General features: G+C 45.5%; 1 protein-coding gene across 1 annotated transcript in view; it reads left to right on the top strand.

Annotated features, from left to right (window-relative positions):
• The window catches only part of LOC135379081 (uncharacterized), a 30,199-nt gene extending 8,309 nt beyond the window's left edge, over positions 1 to 21,890 (top strand). The window contains exons 4-8 of the mRNA XM_064612329.1: positions 3,831 to 4,004; positions 6,021 to 6,118; positions 12,721 to 12,949; positions 18,884 to 18,948; positions 21,798 to 21,890. Of these exons, the coding sequence (XP_064468399.1) occupies positions 3,831 to 4,004; positions 6,021 to 6,118; positions 12,721 to 12,949; positions 18,884 to 18,910 (528 nt within the window). The 3' untranslated portion in view covers positions 18,911 to 18,948; positions 21,798 to 21,890. The remainder of the gene's footprint in view (positions 1 to 3,830; positions 4,005 to 6,020; positions 6,119 to 12,720; positions 12,950 to 18,883; positions 18,949 to 21,797) is intronic.
• The last annotated feature ends 480 nt before the right edge of the window (positions 21,891 to 22,370 follow it).

Genomic DNA, 22,370 nt, shown 5'->3' with positions numbered 1-22,370 from the left:
GGTGGTCATGACAGTGCATGATAGTGCATGGCGCTCTCAGGAGAGTTATGTGCAGGAACCCCTAGGGGTACTACCGATGAGCATCCACGTGGGACATAGTTTCGATTTATGCACAGATAGCTCCCCTAGCGGTACTTGAATACAATTCTCCTGCGTGCGCCGTGTTGCCCTATTCTGATGCACGGAGGCCGAAGTTTTCGTTGCTCTGTCTATTTTTTTAAGCTCAGTATGGCTTCCACGAGTTTTCTGCAGATTTCGCACGCATAAATGCACCATCGTGCGCCAACGGAAGTTTGTTATCTTGGTAGACAACAGGCTATGTGCCTAAATGCGAGTCACGTTTTTCCGCACACACCCTGTATGTGTAAACGCCATCTTAGCCTTCAGTATCTGTGTTGAGAACGTCAGGATGTCTCGCTAGGTCGTTTTCAATTCCGAATGCGCATTTCGAAACCTGAATAATTCTGAGGACTCGTGTCGTGTTTAAATACTGCATCCGGGCTTCTCTGGTGACACACAGTGGCAAAGCGGAACCCTTGATCTGGAACAACGCACGACCTACTACTATACTAGAGACCAGGACATCCGCAAAGCTCCCAGCACCGGGGTAGTAGTTCTGGCAATCGCCGCTTGCCTATGGGATTTGGCGCTAGCTCGCACTATACGTTATGACGTCACTTGCCGTTGCGTCACTTGCGTTGACAACGGGGAAGCAGTAAGAGAGGGATTAGCACGTGCTTAGCAACAGCCTGTGTAGCGTAGCACGAAAGAGGTGGCAAGGGTGACAGTGTCATTGCCTCTCCCCGACAATGTGGCGCTTGCGCTGGCCACTGGTGTGAACTAGTATCCCATGACCCGGCTCTCCCATAGGCGATTGCACAGGGGTGGCATCCAATGCATTGCTCCGTAGGCGAAAGCGTGCTGGGAGAACGCAATGCATCCTGGACAGGTCCTAGTCGAACGTCAAGGCACACGTGACCTTAAAGATGGCGGCAGTAATATGTGCAGATTTGAAAACATCCTGCGAATATCATAATATCCCGAAGATTTTTTCGTCTCTGGGACGTTCGTGGAATGTGAAAAAAAGTGGGACATAGTCGCCAGGACGTACATGCTACGTCTACTGGCTCTCTGCAATGATCGATGGGACATCCAAGTAGTCACTTTGGGATGTCGGGTGGACATCTCAAAGAGGTCCACTTTGAGGTTTACTGGGTTGAGCTAGACTTGTCTCCCACGCGGAGAGAAAAGATAGACCCCCAGAGGAACAACACTTGAACGTGTAGGCGCAGAATTTTGCCACTAACGGGGTGGAATTGTCTAGACGCTCAAGGGTAGAACAGTTCTACCCATGTGGTAGAAATGAAAGGATAGACTTGCTTCTCCCCCTCTTTTTCTACCCCGAAAGGGCTGAGAATCTGTAACAAAACACTTCTACCCCAAAAGCCAGCAAATTGCACCTTTTTTTCTTTCTTAGAGTGTTGACAGGTGTCGAAAAAGGGACACTGCTTACCTCTTGGAATTCTGTTGAGTACCCGTTGCGCGAAACTGTGTGGAGATTTCTTTGTTTCTTTTTTATCTGAGAAGCAGCACACGGCCGTCACAAGCACACGTACCGCGTGAAATCACATACCATATATTAGTTTTCATTACGATCTCCCTGAAATTCGAGTGTCCTGCTTGCCTCTGAGTCAGAGCGAAGGGTGAGGTGCGCCAGCTTAATTCCATTACACGTTCATCAACCAGTGGAGTGAGGAATTGCTTGGAGTCATGCATGAATCATTCACGACCAACATGACGCATGTGTTTACCTGGTTTCGGTTTGAGACATTGAGTATGTCCATTGAAAGTCAGTCTTGCGCGGTGGGTAATATGCCATGCAGGTTCACGTTGAATGCAGATGGCTGTCTCGCTGCACAGGTTTATCTTTCGATTGACATACTGGGTGTCTCAAAGACGCATAGCAGTTAGCAGACACAGGCGTTATCTTTGCCGTGAGTTAATGCTCCAAGCAATTCCTCACTGCAGTGTTGGGCGCAAGTGTAGTCTAATTAATCTGGGGCACCTCGCCCTTCATATTGACTCAGAGGCGAGCGGGACACTCAAATATCGCGGAAGCACGCAAGACTAGTAATATATGGTTATTGCGGTTTCAGTTTTATACTGAGGAGGGAAACTCTAGTGCTTGCTGCGTGCTCATGAAAGCGCTAGCAAGTTACGGTATGGACTCACTTCACAGCGTGACATCACGGCGATGCGTTAGCGCAGCTGCCTTATTTGTACAGATCCGCGTTTTCCGTTTTAATCGGAAACCACCGAAAAACATACGCCGGTTAAATTTTTCCTCGTTCGGCTTTAATCGAAAAACACCGAACACAGAGGAAGATTGCAGGAAAGATGGCAGAGGTATATTGCTGCACATGCCTGGCAAGTTGTTGATGCAGGTCAGAAAACCATACGGAAATATTATGGTTGGGAAAAATGTCCGTTTTATTTTTTCGTTAACGGTAAAACGGCATGGTTAGACGCACAGCGCCGAAAGTACATTGTGGTTTTCATCGCCGATAGCTGTCCGGTAAACGATGTTCAACGCAGGAAACATACCGAAAAACGCCAATTTTGTGCATGTCAGTAAACTGTGAAAAACATACGCCGAATAGGCCCTACCTATTTGGTATGGCCAAAAATCATCCGCGATTGTCATTGAGTGATTTGAGCTTTTTTCTTTTTTTTTAAAGGACAATGCCGCAAGATGTGGCACGCTATACAGAAAGTCCAAATACTCCCTAGACACCCTGCAGTTACACTTCCACCTCTAGATTTTTTTTCTTTTCTTTGAACGCTTTTTCCTTTCTTTCTTCTTTTTTTTTTTTTTTTGTCGTTCTTTGAACCAGCTATAGACTGTTTTCTTGTGAAAATAAAGGGCGGTCAACGCCAAAAGCAGTCAATATACATTTCCTTCTGCGTGACCTCTTTAGACATTCAGGAAAAAGAAAGGGCAAGTTCCGTCTTCAGCCTGTGTCTCTAGGAAATTGGGCACGGGAAATGAAATTCAAAATAAAAACCAAATAATGAGAGAACTGATGTTCTGAGGCTGGAACAACATAGAAAAGACAAATATACATGCAAAGCCTCAAAATGCCTAAGAAACAATGTCCAAACAACGTCCAAAATATGTCAACAGACAGGCGAATTTCATTTTTATTCTATTTGTTTATTTCAAAATACTGCTGGCTCTTCTGGTGCCATTTTCATAGGGATTGAGGCTTTGTTTCTCCTTCGTCAAATGAAGTATTCCCTCTCTCTCAAGGGTCAATACACTTCCGACAATCAGTTTCGATGGTAGAGCACGACGGGCCTTCTACACTCTAACTAAGAAAACTCCTTTTTAGGTGTAATTGGGGTGAATTTGGGGTGTATCAGTTGCTTTACTCCCTTATTACACCTTAAAGATTTTTTTTTTCAAGGCACAGGCAGGACTTGTCTTGGCCTCACTGTAATACCTGATACCTTCATCTTCGTCGCTATGTTGGTGGACACTCTTACGTTTTGTATTGTCCGGTGACCATGTGGTTCTTATTGCAGTGCATGCAGTGTATTATAGGTAATCCAAATAAATGTTACGCCTGTTATTTTAACCGCTGTGTTTCCGTTGCCCCCGGCATAACACCGTTACTGAAGGGTGTTGTCTTGCCTGGGGGTGTAGACATACACCAAAAAAGGGAGTCAGTTAGGGTATCGTCAAATTACACCCAAAAAGGAGTTTTAGAGTGTATGATTTCGCTCCACTACATACGTTCTTACGTGCAACGAGGACCTCTTCATTTAAGGTGAAATGGAACGGACAAGACATGTGGTCGAAACGCGCCAACCTCACCCTGGACATCAGCAAGCTCACTTATCACCAATTTGGAATGGCAACTGAACATACTGTCTTTAACGCCACCCTCCTGGAAATTCATGTCACCTACAAGGGAGATGCAAGTGGTGATGTGTTCAATCACGTGAGTATGACGCGTGGAAATGCATTTAAAAAGAAAGAGAATCCATAATGAAACTCCAGACCAGGGGAAAACTAAATAAGAAAGGACGCACACTTGAATCTTTTTTTTTTTGTTACCTTTATCAAAACACAAATAGACGAGACTTCGTTGAAAGCAACACGATCGAGCCCTCTATTTTCCAAAACATTTCCGATATATCGCAGCATTGTTAAACAAGAAATATATAGCAAGCCGGCAACATTTTCCTCTCCGACGCGCATGGGTTTGGGGTGGAAGAATATCACAATATTTTTTTTTTTTAAATTATGTTCTATGCCAGCTGACGAAACTAGCTGTTGAAGACCCCGAAGGCCTTGAAACTAGCCCTTTGTTACGTGATTGGAAAGGGTACCAAGAGTTTTCCAGAATGGGGACCTCCCTCCCCAAAGGGAAGAGATGCGAAGCCCCGGAAAAAAAACCCGGAAATTTGGAAAAAAAAAGTTTTTTTTCGTTTATTTTTCTCGTCTCCGGCAAAAAACTGACAAAATTTCCAGGCCACATAATTGAAAAATTTAAATTTCTGTGCTTCGATGCGTTCCAACCCGCCAACAGTGCCTTAGGTGCCTCTAATCCGCCAACAACCACCAACTTAGAGCTCCGTCTGGCTGCTCCAAGCGATCGCCATCGCGTTCACATAATGTCGGAGTTCTGGTCGGAGTAGACGGGTTGTTAAAATTACCTACCGCTGAGTAGACAGCAATCTAATGGGATGCTCTGCTCTGCATTTATGCCTAGAGGGTGAACACTACTAAGGTTTCTAGCTCATTGTATGCTGTGGCTTGGCCGGCAGTGCTTCGACTCAGCAGTAACCGCGTTTGTTTCCATTTTTTACAATTTTTCGCAAAAAAAAAACGAAAGAAAACATTTTTTTTTTTTTCGAGCGATCTAAAATTTCCGGAAATTTTGCACCTCTAGTCCTTGCGGGGCAATTGCTATAGGTACCTCCGTTTCCCATATATGCGTGTTGCAGATACGTTCTCTAGTGACAGAAGACAAAGTTAAGCACAGCAGCAGAGCAGCTGCCGACATGTATGCAATTATGTGCTGCAGCTGTGCATTTAGGGCGCAAGGCATGACAATGGGATAATTCTGTGTCGGAAATACACCGTAAAAGGTTTCACTCAAGTTCACCATGCAGTCATTCAGCGCTCGATGTGTTAAGGTGCGTCGCATGATTTGGGGGATGAGCAGGAGCGTACGCCGTTTTCCTAACACATCCAGTCAAGTCACTGTCAAGTGTTACTGAGAAGGGGTACAACGAGAAGGACGTGGTAGGCGCTGCTCCGCGTTCAAGTTTCGTTTTCAGAATAGACACTATGCGTTCTAAGCCTAATGCATGCCCTTGGACAAATATCTGTTTCCCGGAGCTTTTCAGAGTGACCAGTTAGATGGAAATGTATACAACCTGTTATCAGTCCCAGCCGGCGTTCACACGGGGCAACTTTTCCCAGCAACTCGAAGCAACTCAAACCAACGTCTTTCGAGCAATTTCGAGTCCGCGCTCACACGTAGCAACTCGGTAGCTCCATCCACAAGCAACCTTATCGCGGCCGGAGAATGTGGGTTCGAATCGAACTGGTGGAATCGTTTCTTTAGCTGCTGTTTATGAAATTTCAGTCAGTTTTGTTGCGCGAATAGATCATTATTACCTTCCAGTAATGGCAACTGATACGTTTTCGTGACATTAGTAAGAAAAAGGAAAACTTATTTTTCAGCTGCATCTTAGGGAATTGAACCAATGAATCTGCGCACGAAATCCACAACGCCCTCGGGAGTCACGTGGCAATGCTCCCCTCGCTGATTGGCCGGTGCGCGAGCAACTTGTCAAGTTTTCGGTCGGGGAGCGGTTCGCAGCAACTCGAGCTGCTGGAGGTTGCCGACTGTCAGCAACTCTAAGATTGCTCATAGTTACTGAAAAAAAAGTTGCCCCGTGTGAACGCTGCCTCAACAATTGCAACAATTCCTCAACAATTTCAGGGACAAGATTTCACAGCGCTGAAGTATGTGGATGAAGGCACTGTCATAATGCTGAGTCCCGGAGCTTTGCTAATATGGGAGGGCAAGGCAGAAACCGAGTAAGTTCAAGCCCGTATTATTACCACAATTCTCGACCTAGCCACACTGGTAGTACCACACCCGAACACGAATTTTGCTGCAGGACGTGCAGGACATGCTGCAGGACCAACTTCCAGTGGCACGACGACCCATTTACGCAATCGAAACCAAGGGGGGGAAAATCGTCCAAGAAACCGAAGCTCTGCGGCACAACAGCAGAGACGGAAATTTTGAACTTAGTGAATCTTGAACGGGCTGCACTAATGTGAACGCGGAGGTATCTGCAGGGTTGTCAGCGGGTTCCGCTACGGGCACTAACGGTGCGTAACGCAAAATAAGACAAATAAGCATCCTCGTGGTTCTGAACGTCGGTGTAAACACGTAATGCTCCCCTAGCGGCAGCTGAGAGCAACTGTACAAAGACCGCCACGTCTCATTCGAAACGCACGGAGGGCAATGTTTCCGTGGCTACACTTTTTGTGAGGCGGTGTTTGCTCACCGCGGATCTTCGTTGATGCATGGGTGAGGCCTCGTCGCGTGAGTTTGAGGGAGAGGAGGTACCGAAGAGGGGCGCAAAAGTTGCAAGCCGACCAGTTGCTGATGCCTATAGTTCATACCGTTGAAGATAGACGAGAAACCAGGGGACATCACGAGGAAAGCTTACATACACACTGGCTTAACGCGACAATGACACAAATTGTAATATGACGTTTCGATATGCCTGTTCGTGCATCATCATCAGAATGAAACAAAAAAGGGTACGCCGTTTGAGTTCTACTTATTTATTTATTTACATACGTTGAGGACCCCCAAAGCAGGGTTCGGAAAAACCCGTTTTTTTTTTTTTTTAAAAGCCCGCCCCAGTGGGTTTTTCGGGTGGGTTTTTCGGGTGGGTTTTTCGGGTGCTGGGATTTTTTTTTTCGAACTGCTGCATATGACACGCAACAGCCGTCCTCCACCTATTTTTCATGTTTCTGGAAGAAATAATTGTTTGCCGCTGTAGAATTTACGGTAAAGTAACCTCCGAAGCAGTCGTCCCTTTTCCTTCTTTTCTTTTTTTCCCTTCGTTTCTGTATTTCACCCGCGTGTGGGCTTTATTGGGTTTTTCAGCCCGGGTGGACCCAAAAAAACCCGGGTGGGTCTTTTTAAAATGGGTCGATTCGGCGAACCCTGCCCCAAAGGGGTAGTACAAACGGAGGGGCAAGGAAAAAAACAAGGAAACCAAGCATGTAAAAAAAAAAAAAACAAGCAAATAGCAAAAATATTGCAACAGATGTACAACCAATATGAAATAGATTCGCAGTGCTGACTAGAAATGACATTGGATGAATGCAAAAGGAAAAGACGGTCGAGGTGAGAAAATGAAAGAAAAGAGGTGGCGGAAAGTGACGCTGGAGCGATAATGAGATGTAGGCTATGTTTTGTAGTGTTGGGTGATGGCAGCCCTAAAGTGGGCGGAGTCTTGCATAAAAACGATCGACTCTGGCAGGTGATTCCAGTCCCGAATTGTTTTAGGAATGAAGGAGTACATGAAAGAATTAGTATGACATTGTGGGGTTCTAATCTTGTGAGCGTGGTCGTGACGTGAAGAGATGTATGCCGCAGGGGGGAGAAGACGATCACGAGCGTTTCTGTTATAGAATAGCTTATGGAAAAGACACAGACGGAAGACCTTTCGTCTGAATGTGAGATGGTCCATGCAAAGGTCTTCTTTTAGTCCCGAGACGCTACGATCCGATGAATAATTGGAGGTGATGAAGCGTGCGGCCCTGTTCTGAACTGATTCCAGGGCATGTATCAAATATTCCTGGTGTGGATCCCAAACAGCAGAGGCGTATTCTAATTTGGATAGTACGAATGCTCGATAAGAGCATTCGTGGCTTATGGCTTATGGTTGGTGGCTTATCGCACTTATGGCTTAGTAACGAGCTTAGCTTTCCTCGTCCAGTTAATTTCTCCCACGTAGCAGGCACTGCATTCTTCACGTTCCAACCTGTATACAACACCACACTCTTCCATGCGGGGCAACCTCTGCACCTCCTCTGTGGCGCACCGTTCTTCTTTCTGATTCTGATGATGATGATGATGATGCCCGAACAGGCATTGAAACGTCGTATTACATTTTGTTGCATTGTTGTTTGCGTTAAGCCAGTGTGTGTGTAAGCTTTCCTCAGTTCATATGCCGTTGTTAATTTCACGCGTTATACTGTCACCAGCTCCCGTGGCATAGTGGTTAGTATGATCGCTTTCCACGCCGAGGTGAGGTTCCACTGGGAGGTGACACGGGTTCGAATCCTGTCACCTGTTTTCCCTGGGTTTTCCGAAGACTTTCCAGACGAATGTTGGCACAGTTCCCCCTGAAGTCGGCCCAGGACGCATACTAACCCCCTCTATTCCCCACTCCTTCCTGCTGTACTCTCTCCATCTGTCCACCTCTGTACGCCGCTCATGGCCACAGTTGCTTCGCGGCGCTAACACGAAATTTAATAAAAAAGGAACACGTTAAGGATGGTTCACACTGCCATGTTCGCGCTTACGGGCTACGGGTTGCGCTTACGTAGTACCCATCTCGTTGCCGGATACGTTCCTCCATCGTCCACATTACTACGTTTCGGCGCTCCGTTCCTGCAATGAGCAGCCACTGATCTCTATCTATAAAGGCTGGATGGCGCATGGGAGAGGGGCTCGCGGGGGAGAGGCGTGCATTCGGGCCGCCATGTTGGGAGGCCCTAAAGCGCAGTGTGCGCCCATAGAAAACAATGGGAGGCAACGGAGATTGTGAGTATTTATAGCGCTGCAGGCGTTGATCGTTGCTTGTCATCACACAATTTTGTAAGGTGCCAGTATACCGATGTATCCTAACAGTGTTTCACAGGTGTCCTGCCGTTCGATTCTTAATTACGTTATGTTTTGCATTCCGAAACTAGACCGTCACAGCAGTGCAGCGCTGGGGATTGTACTACAGTACGTTTCCCAGCCAATATTTCAACAAGAAACGATGTGAGGTTAACAACCACCATGTATGTAATATCCCGTGCTGCGTTCTGGACAAAAATTGTCCCATAAAGAACGGTCCGGGAAAGGATATACTCGCATGGTAGAAAGAGATCGTTCTGTAGAATCACAGCCGTTGTTTTAGCCGTGTATCGGTTTCGTATGATTTATATCAAGCACCGCCGCAGAAAGTGTCTTTTAGTGAACGACTGCGGTGCTTTGCCTCGCACATATGGACACACCGAAGCAGCCCAAAAACGTTGTGAGCGTGATCTAATTGCTTCACGCAATTAGAACACGCTCGTTAGGACAGTTAATCAGGTAGTGATGTAAGCTTAATCAATTAAGTTACTTAAAAGTGGTAACACCTCCTTGAGACGCAAGATTTACCTTTTTTTGAAGTACAGCCCTTCTATGTATGTTTGTTTCTTCCTTCATTTGTTCTGATTATTTGCAGGCGCGGTTGTGCCAAACTGAATGTCCTTCTCGAGTACTCACATGCTTTTGCTGAATACAACTGCAGCGTGAGCAAAGCTGCTTAGGAACGGGGGCCTGCTATCCAGTGCTCACTTTGTCATGCTTGTTATGTGGAGCACGTATGGTCTGCAACAGGATAATTGCAGCAGGACGATTTGGAGCTTGAAATAGTTGTGATTTTGTCATATTGGCCCTCGTGTACCCCGTCTGTGAAACGTAAACAAAAAAAATCTAACACGATATGCTTTTGTAAAGAAGGTCACTGATGGTGAGTAAAGAGAATATACAAGTTCAAGTTTATTCAACATTTTATATCAAGTTTATACAACATCAAGTTTATTAAAGTTATTTCTTGCACTTATGCGTTTCAGGATACAATGAACGTGCAGGGAGGTCACAAAAGACTACATTTATTGTTTTATGACCTTGCTACAATGACAATATATATTTTAGGAATGACAATGGACAGGTACTCTCTCTAAATTTGTAGCACTCAATTTTAGGTTAGAATGAGCAATGAATAGCAACTTCCCTCCTGGTATTTTCTTATATATGATGAATTTTGAATTTAATGTGATCAAATATGTGTTAATATAATAGTATATATAAGAATATAATACGTGATAAATGAATGTGATCAACAGTAGATGTAAACAACACCAGTAGCCAGAGAAGTGCATTCTCAATAAATAATTTTCTTCTTATAGCATATATGTGCATGCCTATTAACTGAAACAATTATCACGGTTCTCACGGTTTTAATTTCTGAGAGTGTACTGTAGAGACGGCTTAGATCTACAACAGTTAATACAAGGTATTATATACTGTGAATACATTTAAAAATCCCATGTGACACATACTTTCTGGAGGTGCTGTGGTAATCAAAGTTTGTGGGCATTACGCAGGTTCTGCACCCATTTCTTGAGTATGTCGAGGCAGCTGTGAAGTAACCTGCATTGATGATGATTATTCCAATTTTTATGGTGCATCGACAACAAAGGAAATAATACATTAGAACATTGGTTTGGGTGCAACCAGTTAAAAATGAATATGTTGTTTAATAAATGCATTGGACAAATGTTAAAACATCAGTTTAAAACATGGTTTACAATCCCTGTATCTTCTAAAAATTAAAAAGATGAAAAACTATTCTAAAAAGAATATCGGGAACTCTTCTAAAAAGAATTATAATCTCTAATTATTATATTGCTGGGTGAAGGAGCCTAAAGTGTAAGGTGTGTTTCTGATGTGAACATGTAAGAAAATATGCAAAACTGAGAGAGGCTAACCACAGTGCGTGCACTGAGGTTGTTCCTTCCTGTAAAGTAGAAACCAGTGGATGAGGAACGTGATACTTACCTGTACACCCAGCCGTATCACACTACACAGATTATTCACTGGGTAGCCCTCATGACGAAACCTGTATTGAGAGACCACTTTTGCCTTAAAAACTGCTTCAAATAGCACGACACGCTACAAATTATTACTATCGTAACAAGCTGACGATACAGCTCAGACAAAGGCGTTATTCAAGTCGCGCCACACCATCGTTACGTAGGATTCTTTGTCACAAATCAAACCAAGGCACAAAACAATACCAATACATGAAAAAAGGTGACAATCGTGGTCTCATTATGACGTAATACCGAACTTGTGCGTGAAGGTAATTCAAAGAAATGAATGTGGCACTTGCTTCCGCAGAGAACACCGTGTACCATGCTAGCAATGCATGCAAAAAAGCGCTCGAGTGCTCGCACATATATTGATGACAACATTACCTGTGTAGTGTAACGTGTTCTTTCAAGCATATTATGCACTCGAACTGTATTTGCCGCCGGGTAAAATGCAAGTGTGCTCGATTGAACGTCGGAAGACCGATCAAGCAACCTGCATCCAGTGCTCGTTTTGGACAAAAAAACACTTCATAATGGTCAACTAAATATACAGAATGGACGCCTATTTATTCTTTGATGAAGAGTGACTCACCTGTATAAATTTAGGCCCTGTAACCTTGCCAGTACGGTTGGTACGACCGTAATTGCAAGAAGTTGCCATGATCGCTGCGGCGACTGTTGTGAGCACCGTAAGATGGCGGCCGGTTTCTTCACGCTCGCGCTCCCTATCCGCGATCCAGCCTTTTACAATCGAGATCAGTGTGAGCAGCGGCCTCCTAGAGCGCCATCCTTCGGAAGAAAAGTGAAATAGAGCCACAGAGTAGCATATGGCGTCCAGCACCATGGTGCCAGCTGCTTTGGAAGACAATCAGACATTCCTTGACGATGTTCTTAACTGTTGATGCTCTTAACTTAACGCCATCGTCGACAGTGCAACGTACAACTCGCTACTTCGGACAGATTCATTGAGTGAAGATATCACCTGACAGACCCATTGCTATGCTAACTGTCATCCATGAGTTTTCTTTTTTCGTGGCATCCCTGTAGTCGCTTCTTTTGCCATTGTATAGCCAGGGAGACTTCTCAACTTGGAGAATAAGAACTTCTAAGGCATCCAATGTTTCCGCCATCTTTGCAAGGAGACGCGCGAGACAAAACGCTCGCGCGGCATCCGAAATTTTCTGCCATCGTATTGGCCAGTGCGCTTACGGTTACGGAGCTTGCGGGAGAAAAGTTGCAGTTGCCTCAACTCCTTGCGGAAACGATCTTGGGGGCGCCGTCTCTTCGTCGTCATGGCAACCCCCCCCGTAAGCGCCCGTAACCCGTAGACGCAAGCGTAAACGTGACAGTGTGAACCAGCCTTTACTGTTCCCACGGCAACCGACTACGGCAGAACGAAAAGCACATGCAGCGGGAAAAAGTGGACCCGACCGTACCCCACGCGGTACGGTTACCTCCGCCTACGCAGTTGACCAATGAGCGAATGATCATCCCTGCTCGTTTATGGCACACTCGTCTGTTATTGGCCAAACACGACCGCCTTCGGTATCAAGAAAGCATGCACCTGCGCAGTGTGACGAACGACAACCTCACTCACATTTCGCCTCCACACCGCGCCCGCAATGAAGACAAGTTGTAGTGGGGACTAGGCTTAAGCACTGCACGTGGCTACATTGGCGGTGCGATTAATTACTATCACCAATGTACTTGTTAGCTTATATGTCAGGGACAATGTCATCTCGTTTGACGTTTTACAGCGATGAGATCACCATCAAGGATAAGGGCGTTCAATTGTTCAGCCACAAGGGAAAGACCGACTCCCTGCGTGTCATCATGAAGGTCATGCGCGGCCAAATCGTGACTGGGGAAGCAGGGAAGCCTCCCACGCTGGTGACTTCCACCAGATACGATATACAGGCCATTTTTTTACCGAACCTTTCGGAAGTCGCAGTGAGCAAACATTTCAAGCTCACCAACTGCGTTGTGGTAAGTAATCGCTTTATCCTGTGTGACTTTTCAGTTTTAGTTTTGTCTTCTTCCTTTCCTTATATCCTTTGTTTTGTTTTGTTTTCTTCTTTCCCTTTCTTTTCTTCTTTTCCTTTCCTTCCCTTTTCTTTACTCCCCCTTTTCTTCGTCCTCTTTTCTTTCCTTCTTCCCTTCTTTATCTCTTTTTGTTTGGAGTAGCAAGCCGACCTTCGTCTCGCTGACCTTTCCTTTCTTCTTAATAAACATATCCCCCCAACCCCCGTCTACCGATTGGTACGAACCGTGGAGGAAAGAAGTAAAGGAGGCGGCTCTTCGACAGAAGAGAGCAGCGTGGGGCAAGTGACCAGAGGATAGGAGGTGAACTGTAGCTTCTTTGGAGCCATGCGAGGATGGCGTCACCTGAATAGCCCAATGAGGTCGCTTTGCACACGCCACTTTCTGGGGTGGGTCACTTCGGCGCACTGCCGCCACACCTATCCATGCTTTCCGAGACTATGCGTTGTTGGGGGCTCCCGTAGAGATGTATATGTAACCGAAACCGGAAGGCGAGGGGTGACGTCACTGGAGTGCCCCCCCCAATCTCGGCTTCACTTCTCAGAGCCATAGGGCTCCTCCTCTCTCTTTCTTTCCTCCATGGTACGAACGGTAACGCTTCTTCTTTACAGTAGGCTGTTTCAGTGAATCGTTCTTGCTGAAATGGGTCGACGAACGGTTCCGCTGCCGCGCAATTAAAGGTACTGTAAAGCAGTAGACAAGCATGATATGACGGTGATGTGACTAGAGACTTTGTTGCTTCTAAATACCATATGCGGAACCATACGACCGACAACGCGCTATAAATATTTTTAATTTGCCATGAAAGATGCGGCGTAGTGGAGCGGTGCGACGCCTGGTGTCAAACAACCCCCTGTACAGCGGGCAACACTGAAAATTGGTATTACACACTATGACATCGGAACTTTGTTATTTTAGTAACTATATTATTAGTTTTCCTGTTTACATATGCATCCTGAAACCCCTGTTAACAGTTTAACCTGTTAACCCCTGTTTTTGCGAAGTAACCCAGTGCTGGCCGCTGTTCGATGGGGGCTCTCCCTACTTCTCTGCTGCGCCTGCGCGCTCCTTTTGTTCGCGGCCTCTTTCGAACGAACAAACTCTCTCTGTGAACCTCTGTGAACAAACAAGTCCCGACGCTGTCTGGCTTCTTGAACGTCTGACACATTTTTTTCAACGGCTCAGCATTTCATTTCAGTTCGCTTATCCGTTTATTACTAGCCACTGTACGTTTATCCTCAGATGTGGATCGTTGTGTGGATTGCAGGGGTGGATTTTATGGTGGATTGTTATGTCGGGCCCAGTGTTATACGCATGCAATGTGGTTGCCGCCGTATGTGTCAGAAGTACGGATTCATTTCGAATACCTAGCACACTGTTGCCCCTAATCTTTAATTATAATTTTCTAATTAACTGCACCGTCGATTGGAATGAAACTTGCACAGTTTTTGTCCTGGTGGCTTCGACTATCGAATAGCCACACTAAATGACATTTGATCGGTGCTGCTTTACAGTACCTTTAAAGCATTGCATTCCAAGTCCTTCAATCTCCTCATTGGCTCGACTAAAAAGCTGACTGTTTGCTGCGGTCATATAGTGCGTCTATTTATCGATTACCACATACGCGTCACGCATACGCATATACGCGTCAAAAGAAGGCGTTCGCCCGATATTTTCAATAGATCAGAGGAGAGAACCGCGAAGACAGAGAAAGAAAACGTCCTCTTACCACTTCCTCTTCTTGCGGTCTTTCGTAAAAGTGCGTTGTATCTCGCAGAGGTATGTTGCCAGTTCTTCTCCTGGTAAGCACTTCGATCCCAGGGACCTATATTTTTATTGCCAGCTTTGTGGAAACCCATCGGACATTCATAGAAGCCGCCTCACCAGAGGGCTCTTTTCACTATCAGGGGTGGATATATTTATTAAGAAAACGAAGGAAAGGAAAAAGTTAGCCAGGCAAAGAGCCGGCTCGCTATTCTAAAATAGCAAAAAGTGGGGGAAACGGAAAAGAAGAACATGGAAAAAGAAAGAAAGAAGGAATAAAAGAGACACCAGAACACTGTCACATGCAGTTCACGAGTCCTGAGGCTTGGGGAAAACCGATGAGAGCGGAAGTGACAGCTTCGGGTTCACTATGAATTTTCGCTGGATCCTTCGGGTAGCAATTTGGGCTTCTGCCATAGTACAAGTACCGAAATCATTAAGGTGGAGCCAGACATCTACAAGATACTCAAAAATGTATTTAAGCTAAGATAATAAATACTAACGCTATAATGTAATTAAGATAACAGTATAAATACACGAACATTTAAGTAATTAAGATAGAGTACAAAATACTTCGAAAAGCATTTCAAACACAATTATGATAGTATTTATCCTTGAACGCAAAAAGTCGCCCGTCATTGGTCAATGCGGCAAGTCGCCGCTACATGAATCACCTGAACCCCGCGCACTACGCTAGCCGCCGCTGTGTGATAGGAGTCATCTAAACGCAAGTCCCAAAAAGATGACAAAGAGATACCACACAACTCCACTAAGTACATATGTGACCCAGAACAAAGCAAACTTCTAGTAGGTCCCTTCTCGGCGAGGTCAGAATTCGGCGTCACCGCGTCAGGGCACACGTAACAGAACCCTGGCACGCCAAGGATTAGAACACACGGGGCAAGATCTCCAAATGGAGACTTCCAAGAAGGGCCAATGTCCGGGTCTAAAGTCACTATCCGTGTCAAGCCCGAGGGACTCAGGAAATTTCCACTGAACAAACGAGATAATGGAAAGACGAGACACAGAAAGTTTGAGAGGGAGATTCAAAATATGTAATTAGAGTATTGAGTAGAAAATACCAGAAAATGTATTTTAAATAGCGTATAAATACACAAAAGAAAAAAAAAATTGAGTAGAGTACCAAAATACCGCAAATTGTATTTAAAATACAGTATACAATACAATACTCCAAATACGCACAAATCTGGGTGGAGCAGATGGAGCAGCTTACCTTCAAGAGGCACGACCGCAGGCAGTAGGCTCCATCCGTGGTTGATGAACCCCAAGAAAAGGTTGATCCTTGCGACGTCCTTAGAAAATAGCTTCGTGCTGAGAGTGTTAAACCGTTGCAGGTGCAGATGGAAGATGCGGCTTGAGATATCTATACAATCAATCTGGTGTGGCCCACCAATGTAGTCACGGGAGCAGAATCAACATACACAACCGACCAGTCCAAAGAACACAAGATTAATCCACGTGAATTCCTCACGCCCCAAATTGCCCCTCCCCAAACCATTTTTGTCATCCTTCTATCGCACCTTTCCCATTCGAGACTGTTGACAATTGAGACTGTTGACAATTGAGCCTCTGTATGCAATAAGGGGATAAGTCGAAAAATCCCGAACCGAGAAAACTGCAAGTGCATACTTGGTAAAGTGATTGCAGATGAGTTTCCTCAAGTAACCCAAATCCAAAATATGTAACATATATCCATGTGTCTACGCTACATGCATGTCCTGTTAGCACCGCTTCTGGGTGTGTGACTTAGCAGAAATTGAACAAAACACAGCAGCATGACATATCCCCTTTTCCCATAAACACCACACGGACAGAGTTTTCGTGCAGGAAAAAAAACAAAAAAAAACAGTTTTCACGAGTCGGACTTTCATGGTGATGGCAGGATGGCCGAAGTTACTTCTGTGCAGTGGAGCAGCCTTCATCGTGATTATCGTGGTGCTGAACAAGCACAATATTGAAGATAATGTTCCGTATGGCCAGCAAAATATGATTTATTAGCGTAGTGCACACGTTTTTCCGATTACAACGCTCAGTAGCAGTGCTGACACGGTCACGTGAGGTAGGAAGAACGCGTTTTTCGAGTGGAAGTCGAAGTTGATTTCGGCATCGTAGCAAAATTTAAGTTACATCATTTGTATGCATGTGTCGAAACGGGACCGGATCTGTCTGTCCATCCCATTGACACACATACATTTCCCGTTTCTTATCCTCCTACACTCTAAGAAAAAAAAGAAGTGCTTGTACTCCTTTTGGGGACTCAATGCCTTGCCACCAAAAATAGTCCCTTTTGGGAGTAAATGCACGGGAGTAAATGAGTGTCACAGAGTGTAAACTGCGTTTCCCGCGCAGTTGTAAGAGTCCCAAGTACATAATTCGTGTTCATGCGTGAAAATACTTTGAAGCAAACCGTCAACCGTAATATATCGCGTGATATAAAATATTGCGCCGTGCATAGGGCACAATTTGCGGAGAAAGATGCGCTAACTGTTTCTTACTCTGTGTGGTTGGAATAATGCTACATGGTCTGAGTCATACAGCCTGATGCCGCACAAATTGACCAAGGGCACATATTTACGTAGAATGTTGCATTCGGGAGACCATGCGCGAAGTTTAGTGACGATTTGCAGTCCTGGGGAGTAAATGTCGGGACTTAATGTCGGGGTAGGGGACTAAAATGGGGAGTAATCCCAGACTAGGGGAGTAGAATCTGCAATTACTCCCCGTTTTACTCATTTTTTTTTTCTTAGAGTGTATAGTGAGTCAATAAATTGCAATGCGGCCCTAAACTGTCTTTGGCAGGTACATACTGGTATGCAGATGTCATTGCAACAAAAATACTAGAAAGGGGATAATCCGACTTATGCCCTTATTGCATACCTAGGTTCAATTAGTGTTCGTGAAGTCCGTTTCGCATCGGCTGTGTCAACCAGCGACCTCATTACGTTTGCCCGAGTCAACATCTCCGGTGTGTTCGAGTGCCGTGCCTGGAACTCCCAACTCGGCGACCTACAGCTGACCACATTCCGCGTAGGCTCTTTCTTTGAGATAACCGCTGGTTCGGCGCTTCGCTTCCTCTTGGGCATCCACCAAGTATCGGACCTCAGGATGTCGGTTCTCCGAAGGATCACACCTTGTGTATATAGCGGCATCTGCGTAGATTTGTCGCGAGGGCTTGGCGTACCGTGTCGAATCCCACAATCCTTTGCGAAGTTTCGGAACTGGGCGAGAAGTGCGAGTCGTGATCTGACGGGATCTCGTTCGGGTATAGACCGAATCGAGAAAATGTCAACTTCATTTTGCTAGCGAACTGCTCTGGATATCGTAGTCTTGAGTACAGAGGGCCATTACAAAAATCATATTAAGACGTCTGATGAATGTGTGTGTGTGTCATTTTACCGAATAGCGCGAAAGGTTTTGATGTGCGCAATTGGTTCGCTCCGAAAGAAAAAAAAAACTAACATAAACATGCCTCCGTGCGTTCACCCTTAACTCGCCAATCCGGGTATAACGAGAAAGAGAATGTATGATGCTATGTAACCGATGAGGTTCGCTGGTCAGTGAGGGTCAGCGCCTTTTTGCCTTTGCCGCCGTAGACCAGTTTTGCCAGTTCTCCGGGAGAATTGTGGATAGAAGGAGCAGCCCAACCATAACAGAGCCAGGAGCAATGCTTTGTGCAGAACCCCGAACAGCCTTGTAGCAGACGACAGCTGAGTAGCAGACAACATTTTTCTGGACCAATCAGCGAGCGTGATCCTTGTAGCGTCAGCGCCAAGTTCCAGGCAGATGAGAGGCTTGTACTGCTCTCCACCGCCGTTCCGCCATGTGGCGCATTTTCTGCGGCGTGCTTTAAATTCAATTTCTGCGATAATTATGACCCTGTGGTGTGAATTACTTCGCATGGCGGAGCTTACTGGCCTACTTAGCAGCTTTATACGAAGAAAACACGGCGTTAAAAATTACTTCTGTGCTACTCTAAGCCTCCCCTAGACTGGAAAATCGTTCTGGTAGAGTGAGAGGCAGGAAAATGGCGAAGTTCCCGTTTCACAAAGGGACAAGAGTTGCGTCGGTATTCATGAAACGAAATATTTCCAATAGGTGACCGGAATCCTCGGAGCACCGTGAACCACGAGCAGACCGCACCGACCATTGCCTACAGTAATGTGAGTTATCGCCACAATCACACTACCTTTTTTTTATTAGGGGGCAGGCAAGGTAAATCTAAACTGGTAGCAAAAGCCAGCGGGACATACCAAATCGAACCCATCGGCACGGCTATCATCATAAGGCGCGAGCGGTCCTTGATGTTGCTTGTAGGGGTACGATTGTAAACACACAAAAAATATATATATTTGGGACATGCGTATGGACTTTGTGTGCATTAGTAACTTAGTCATGACTGTTTCAATGCAGGAAAAAGCTTCCTGCTACCTCACTAAGGTGCCCCAGAAAACGTGTAATTGAATTAAACTAAAATAGTTACGTCACCTGGAATAATGCGGACAACGACATTTGCTCTTAATAGGTTTTTGCCACTTCCTGAGGTGAATGTCGTGTAAGGTAAATTTCATTATGTAAATTTTTGTCAGAAACTTGCCAAGTAAAGGTCACTTTTTTTTACCCCACCAATATGAAGAACGTGTCTAACTTACCCAAACTAATGATAATTGACAGGAACATTCAGGGGCTATCCCATCAGAAAAAAATAGCCGAACATCATGCTCTACGGAGCTAGCGCGCGACGAAGTTTCCAGCGCAATCCTTGTCAGTCCGACGAAAGGTGGTGGGAAACCCAGCCCATACCTGCAACGCAGAAAGAGATAACACAGGTATGGCTTATCGCGCCCAACTTTCTCTGGGATGGCACTTTCCCTCTCCCAATTTCAGAAACTGTCACTTTTTCTACTATCACTATGTGAGCTGGGTTTGGAACCTCCATTCGTCGGTCTGAGAGTATCCTAAGTATAATTATGTAGACATTTTGCGATCTGAGCTCGGAAATTTGCCTAGTATAGGTCACTTTTTACCCCACCAATGTGAAGAGCATGTCGAATTTACTCAAATTCATGATACTCAACTGATTCATTATTCATGATAATCAACTGATTCATTCATGATAGTCAACATCACTGCCAATATGGCAGTGATGTTGACGAGCTCATCGTGTCAGCGGAAAAAAATAATCGGACATCATGCTTTCATGCTTTTCGGAGCCCCGGATCGTAACGTGTGACGACTTTTTGAACGCAATCGCTGCCAGACCGACGAAAGGAGGCTACAAGCCCGATTGACGGTAGAAAAAGTCACAGTTTCTGAAACTGAGGCAGGGAAAGCATGATCCCAGCGAAAACTGGACGCCGTAAGCCATGCCTGTGTAATCTCTGTCTGCGATGCCAGCGTGGGCTAGGTTTCCAACCTCCGTTCCTCGTACTGACAACGACTGCGGTGAAAAATTCGTCGCGCGCTATCCTCTGGCACCTGGGTTGTGCATTGATGTTGAGGGATAGTTCCAATGGGATAGTTCCTAAATATTCCTGTCCATTATCATTAATTTGCTTAAATTAGACACGCTGTTTACGTTGGTAGGGTTAAAATCGTAACCTGTGCCTCGCAAATTTCCGACTGGGGTTCACGAAACTTATGTTACACGACATTCTTATGAGCAGTTGGCAAAAGCCTAGTAAGAACAAGTGACGTTGATCGCACGATCTATGTGGTGCAGGTTTTCTAATTATCATTATTGTAATTGAATGACACGTGTTCTGGGACACCCTGCATAGGAAATCATCAGTCTCCACGAGCAAGTTTTCGCATTCTGCTCGCTTGCGCATCTGTGGGCTGTTTATATCGGTTATATCTCCCTGAGTATGGTTCCCTCAAGTTTGGTTATGTTGGTGAGCCGAAGGCTTTGGGAATTTTCGCTACAGCTGTTCGGAATACAAGCGGCAACGCAGTACGCCGATGTAAAAGCGCCATGCACTGCCTATTATTCATACCGCTGACGTCAGGTGTTAAGGCATTCGTGCATAGTTTGGATAGACGGCGCCGATGGTCTCCATCATGGCACCACGATGAAGACGAGGCGGTTGGAGGCGGGGGGTTTGCTACCTGTTTAGGTAAACCTATTACCTTTCTTTAGGATTTTTTTAGAAGCAGTGGGGGAGGGCGAGGGGGGCAGGGCTTCTGCGAGTCAAGTGACGCCCGCAGTTACATTGCCTGGGTTCACAAAAGCTACGTTTCTGGAACGTAGAGAGCTAAAATAATTCATAATTTGTGTTGCAACGGCAATGTTAACTTGCTGAAGCCAGTGCGTACGGCAACGTAATCCCCTTGCCCCCCCCCCCCACCTGTGACGGCACGCCTTCGCATGGCTTGACTAATATTGGATTGTTATTACAGGGGAAAGTAGTCATTAACTGTAAAGGTCTTCTAACATCGGCAGTCCAGGACATTTTCGTTTTTTATTGTCTTAAGTTTTCTTTCTATTTATTATGTTGATTAAATTTTCTTACCGCTAAAATTATGCAGTCTCCTTTCAGTTAATGCACGTGGGCCTATAGAGGAACTTGGGTGTCCTGTTCCATTGATAATTGGAAGCCAGGGAAAGGAATATGATGCCAACGACAATTTTGTGTCTCTAGCATCCGCGTAGCCGTTTGGAACGGAGTTTCTCAATTCCTGGACAGACGCCGTACTGTAGCGCATCAAAATGGATCCCAAACTGGTGCTTTACTCATTGTACTGCCTGGTACTGTACACTGTGCTGTACGACTGCTGCTGCGAAACTAATTCGCTATCTCAAATCACGTGTTCGATTCGAAGCTTCCAACGGGATGAAATTGGGCCCTTATTCGTTCGTCACTTGTCCTGCGCTTTGGGGTGCCTCCTTTTCTTCTTTTCCATAGGTCTTAAAAGACCACGCGTGCTGTGTCTATGTAAATACTCGATACGTAGAACACACACACACAGCACCTGATTTCGCAATAATGTTTTTTTTTCTTTTTTCTTGCAGTAGCGAAGACTGGAAGGCAACTTTCTCCGCACCGACGCACGACAGTCCATGACGTCAAAAATGTGTTTGAAATAAACTCACATTCGCTCTGCAGCGCGTGTTGTCACATTATTTGAATTAATCCCGTTTTATTTGCACGAGGAAGTTGGGCTGTGACAAACGGTGGAGAGAAGAAAAAAGGAAGGTCTGTATGCACTCCGGGCTGTCTTCAAGAGGAAGCAAGTTCTATCTGAGCTAGGATAAAGGTAACGCCGTTTATTCGCCTTCATTCGACAAGGGAAAGTATGTTGTATAGTTTTAGGGCCACTTTAGCAGTGCTAAGCAGCTCGTCTGAAACCTTTGCAATTTCGTGTCACAAAACGGCTAAATGTCTAAGATGCTCCGTTGGCGCATCCTGGAACACAACAGCGGGGGCAGTAGAACCGCAACTGAGACCACAAACACCGCAATCTATTCTTACGCGTGGAGCAGCTGAAAACGAAAGTTTGCAAACAGTGGCGACGGAACGGGTGCTTTCACTGTCTTGTTAGTTAAACCACGCCGAGTACCACGGGTGGTGGCAGTAAGAGGACA

This window comes from Ornithodoros turicata, chromosome 1, assembly GCF_037126465.1.
Source record: "Ornithodoros turicata isolate Travis chromosome 1, ASM3712646v1, whole genome shotgun sequence".
Classification (NCBI taxonomy): domain Eukaryota; kingdom Metazoa; phylum Arthropoda; class Arachnida; order Ixodida; family Argasidae; genus Ornithodoros; species Ornithodoros turicata.
Note: the sequence above shows the minus strand (reverse complement) of the source record. Positions and strands in the feature narration are given on the sequence as shown.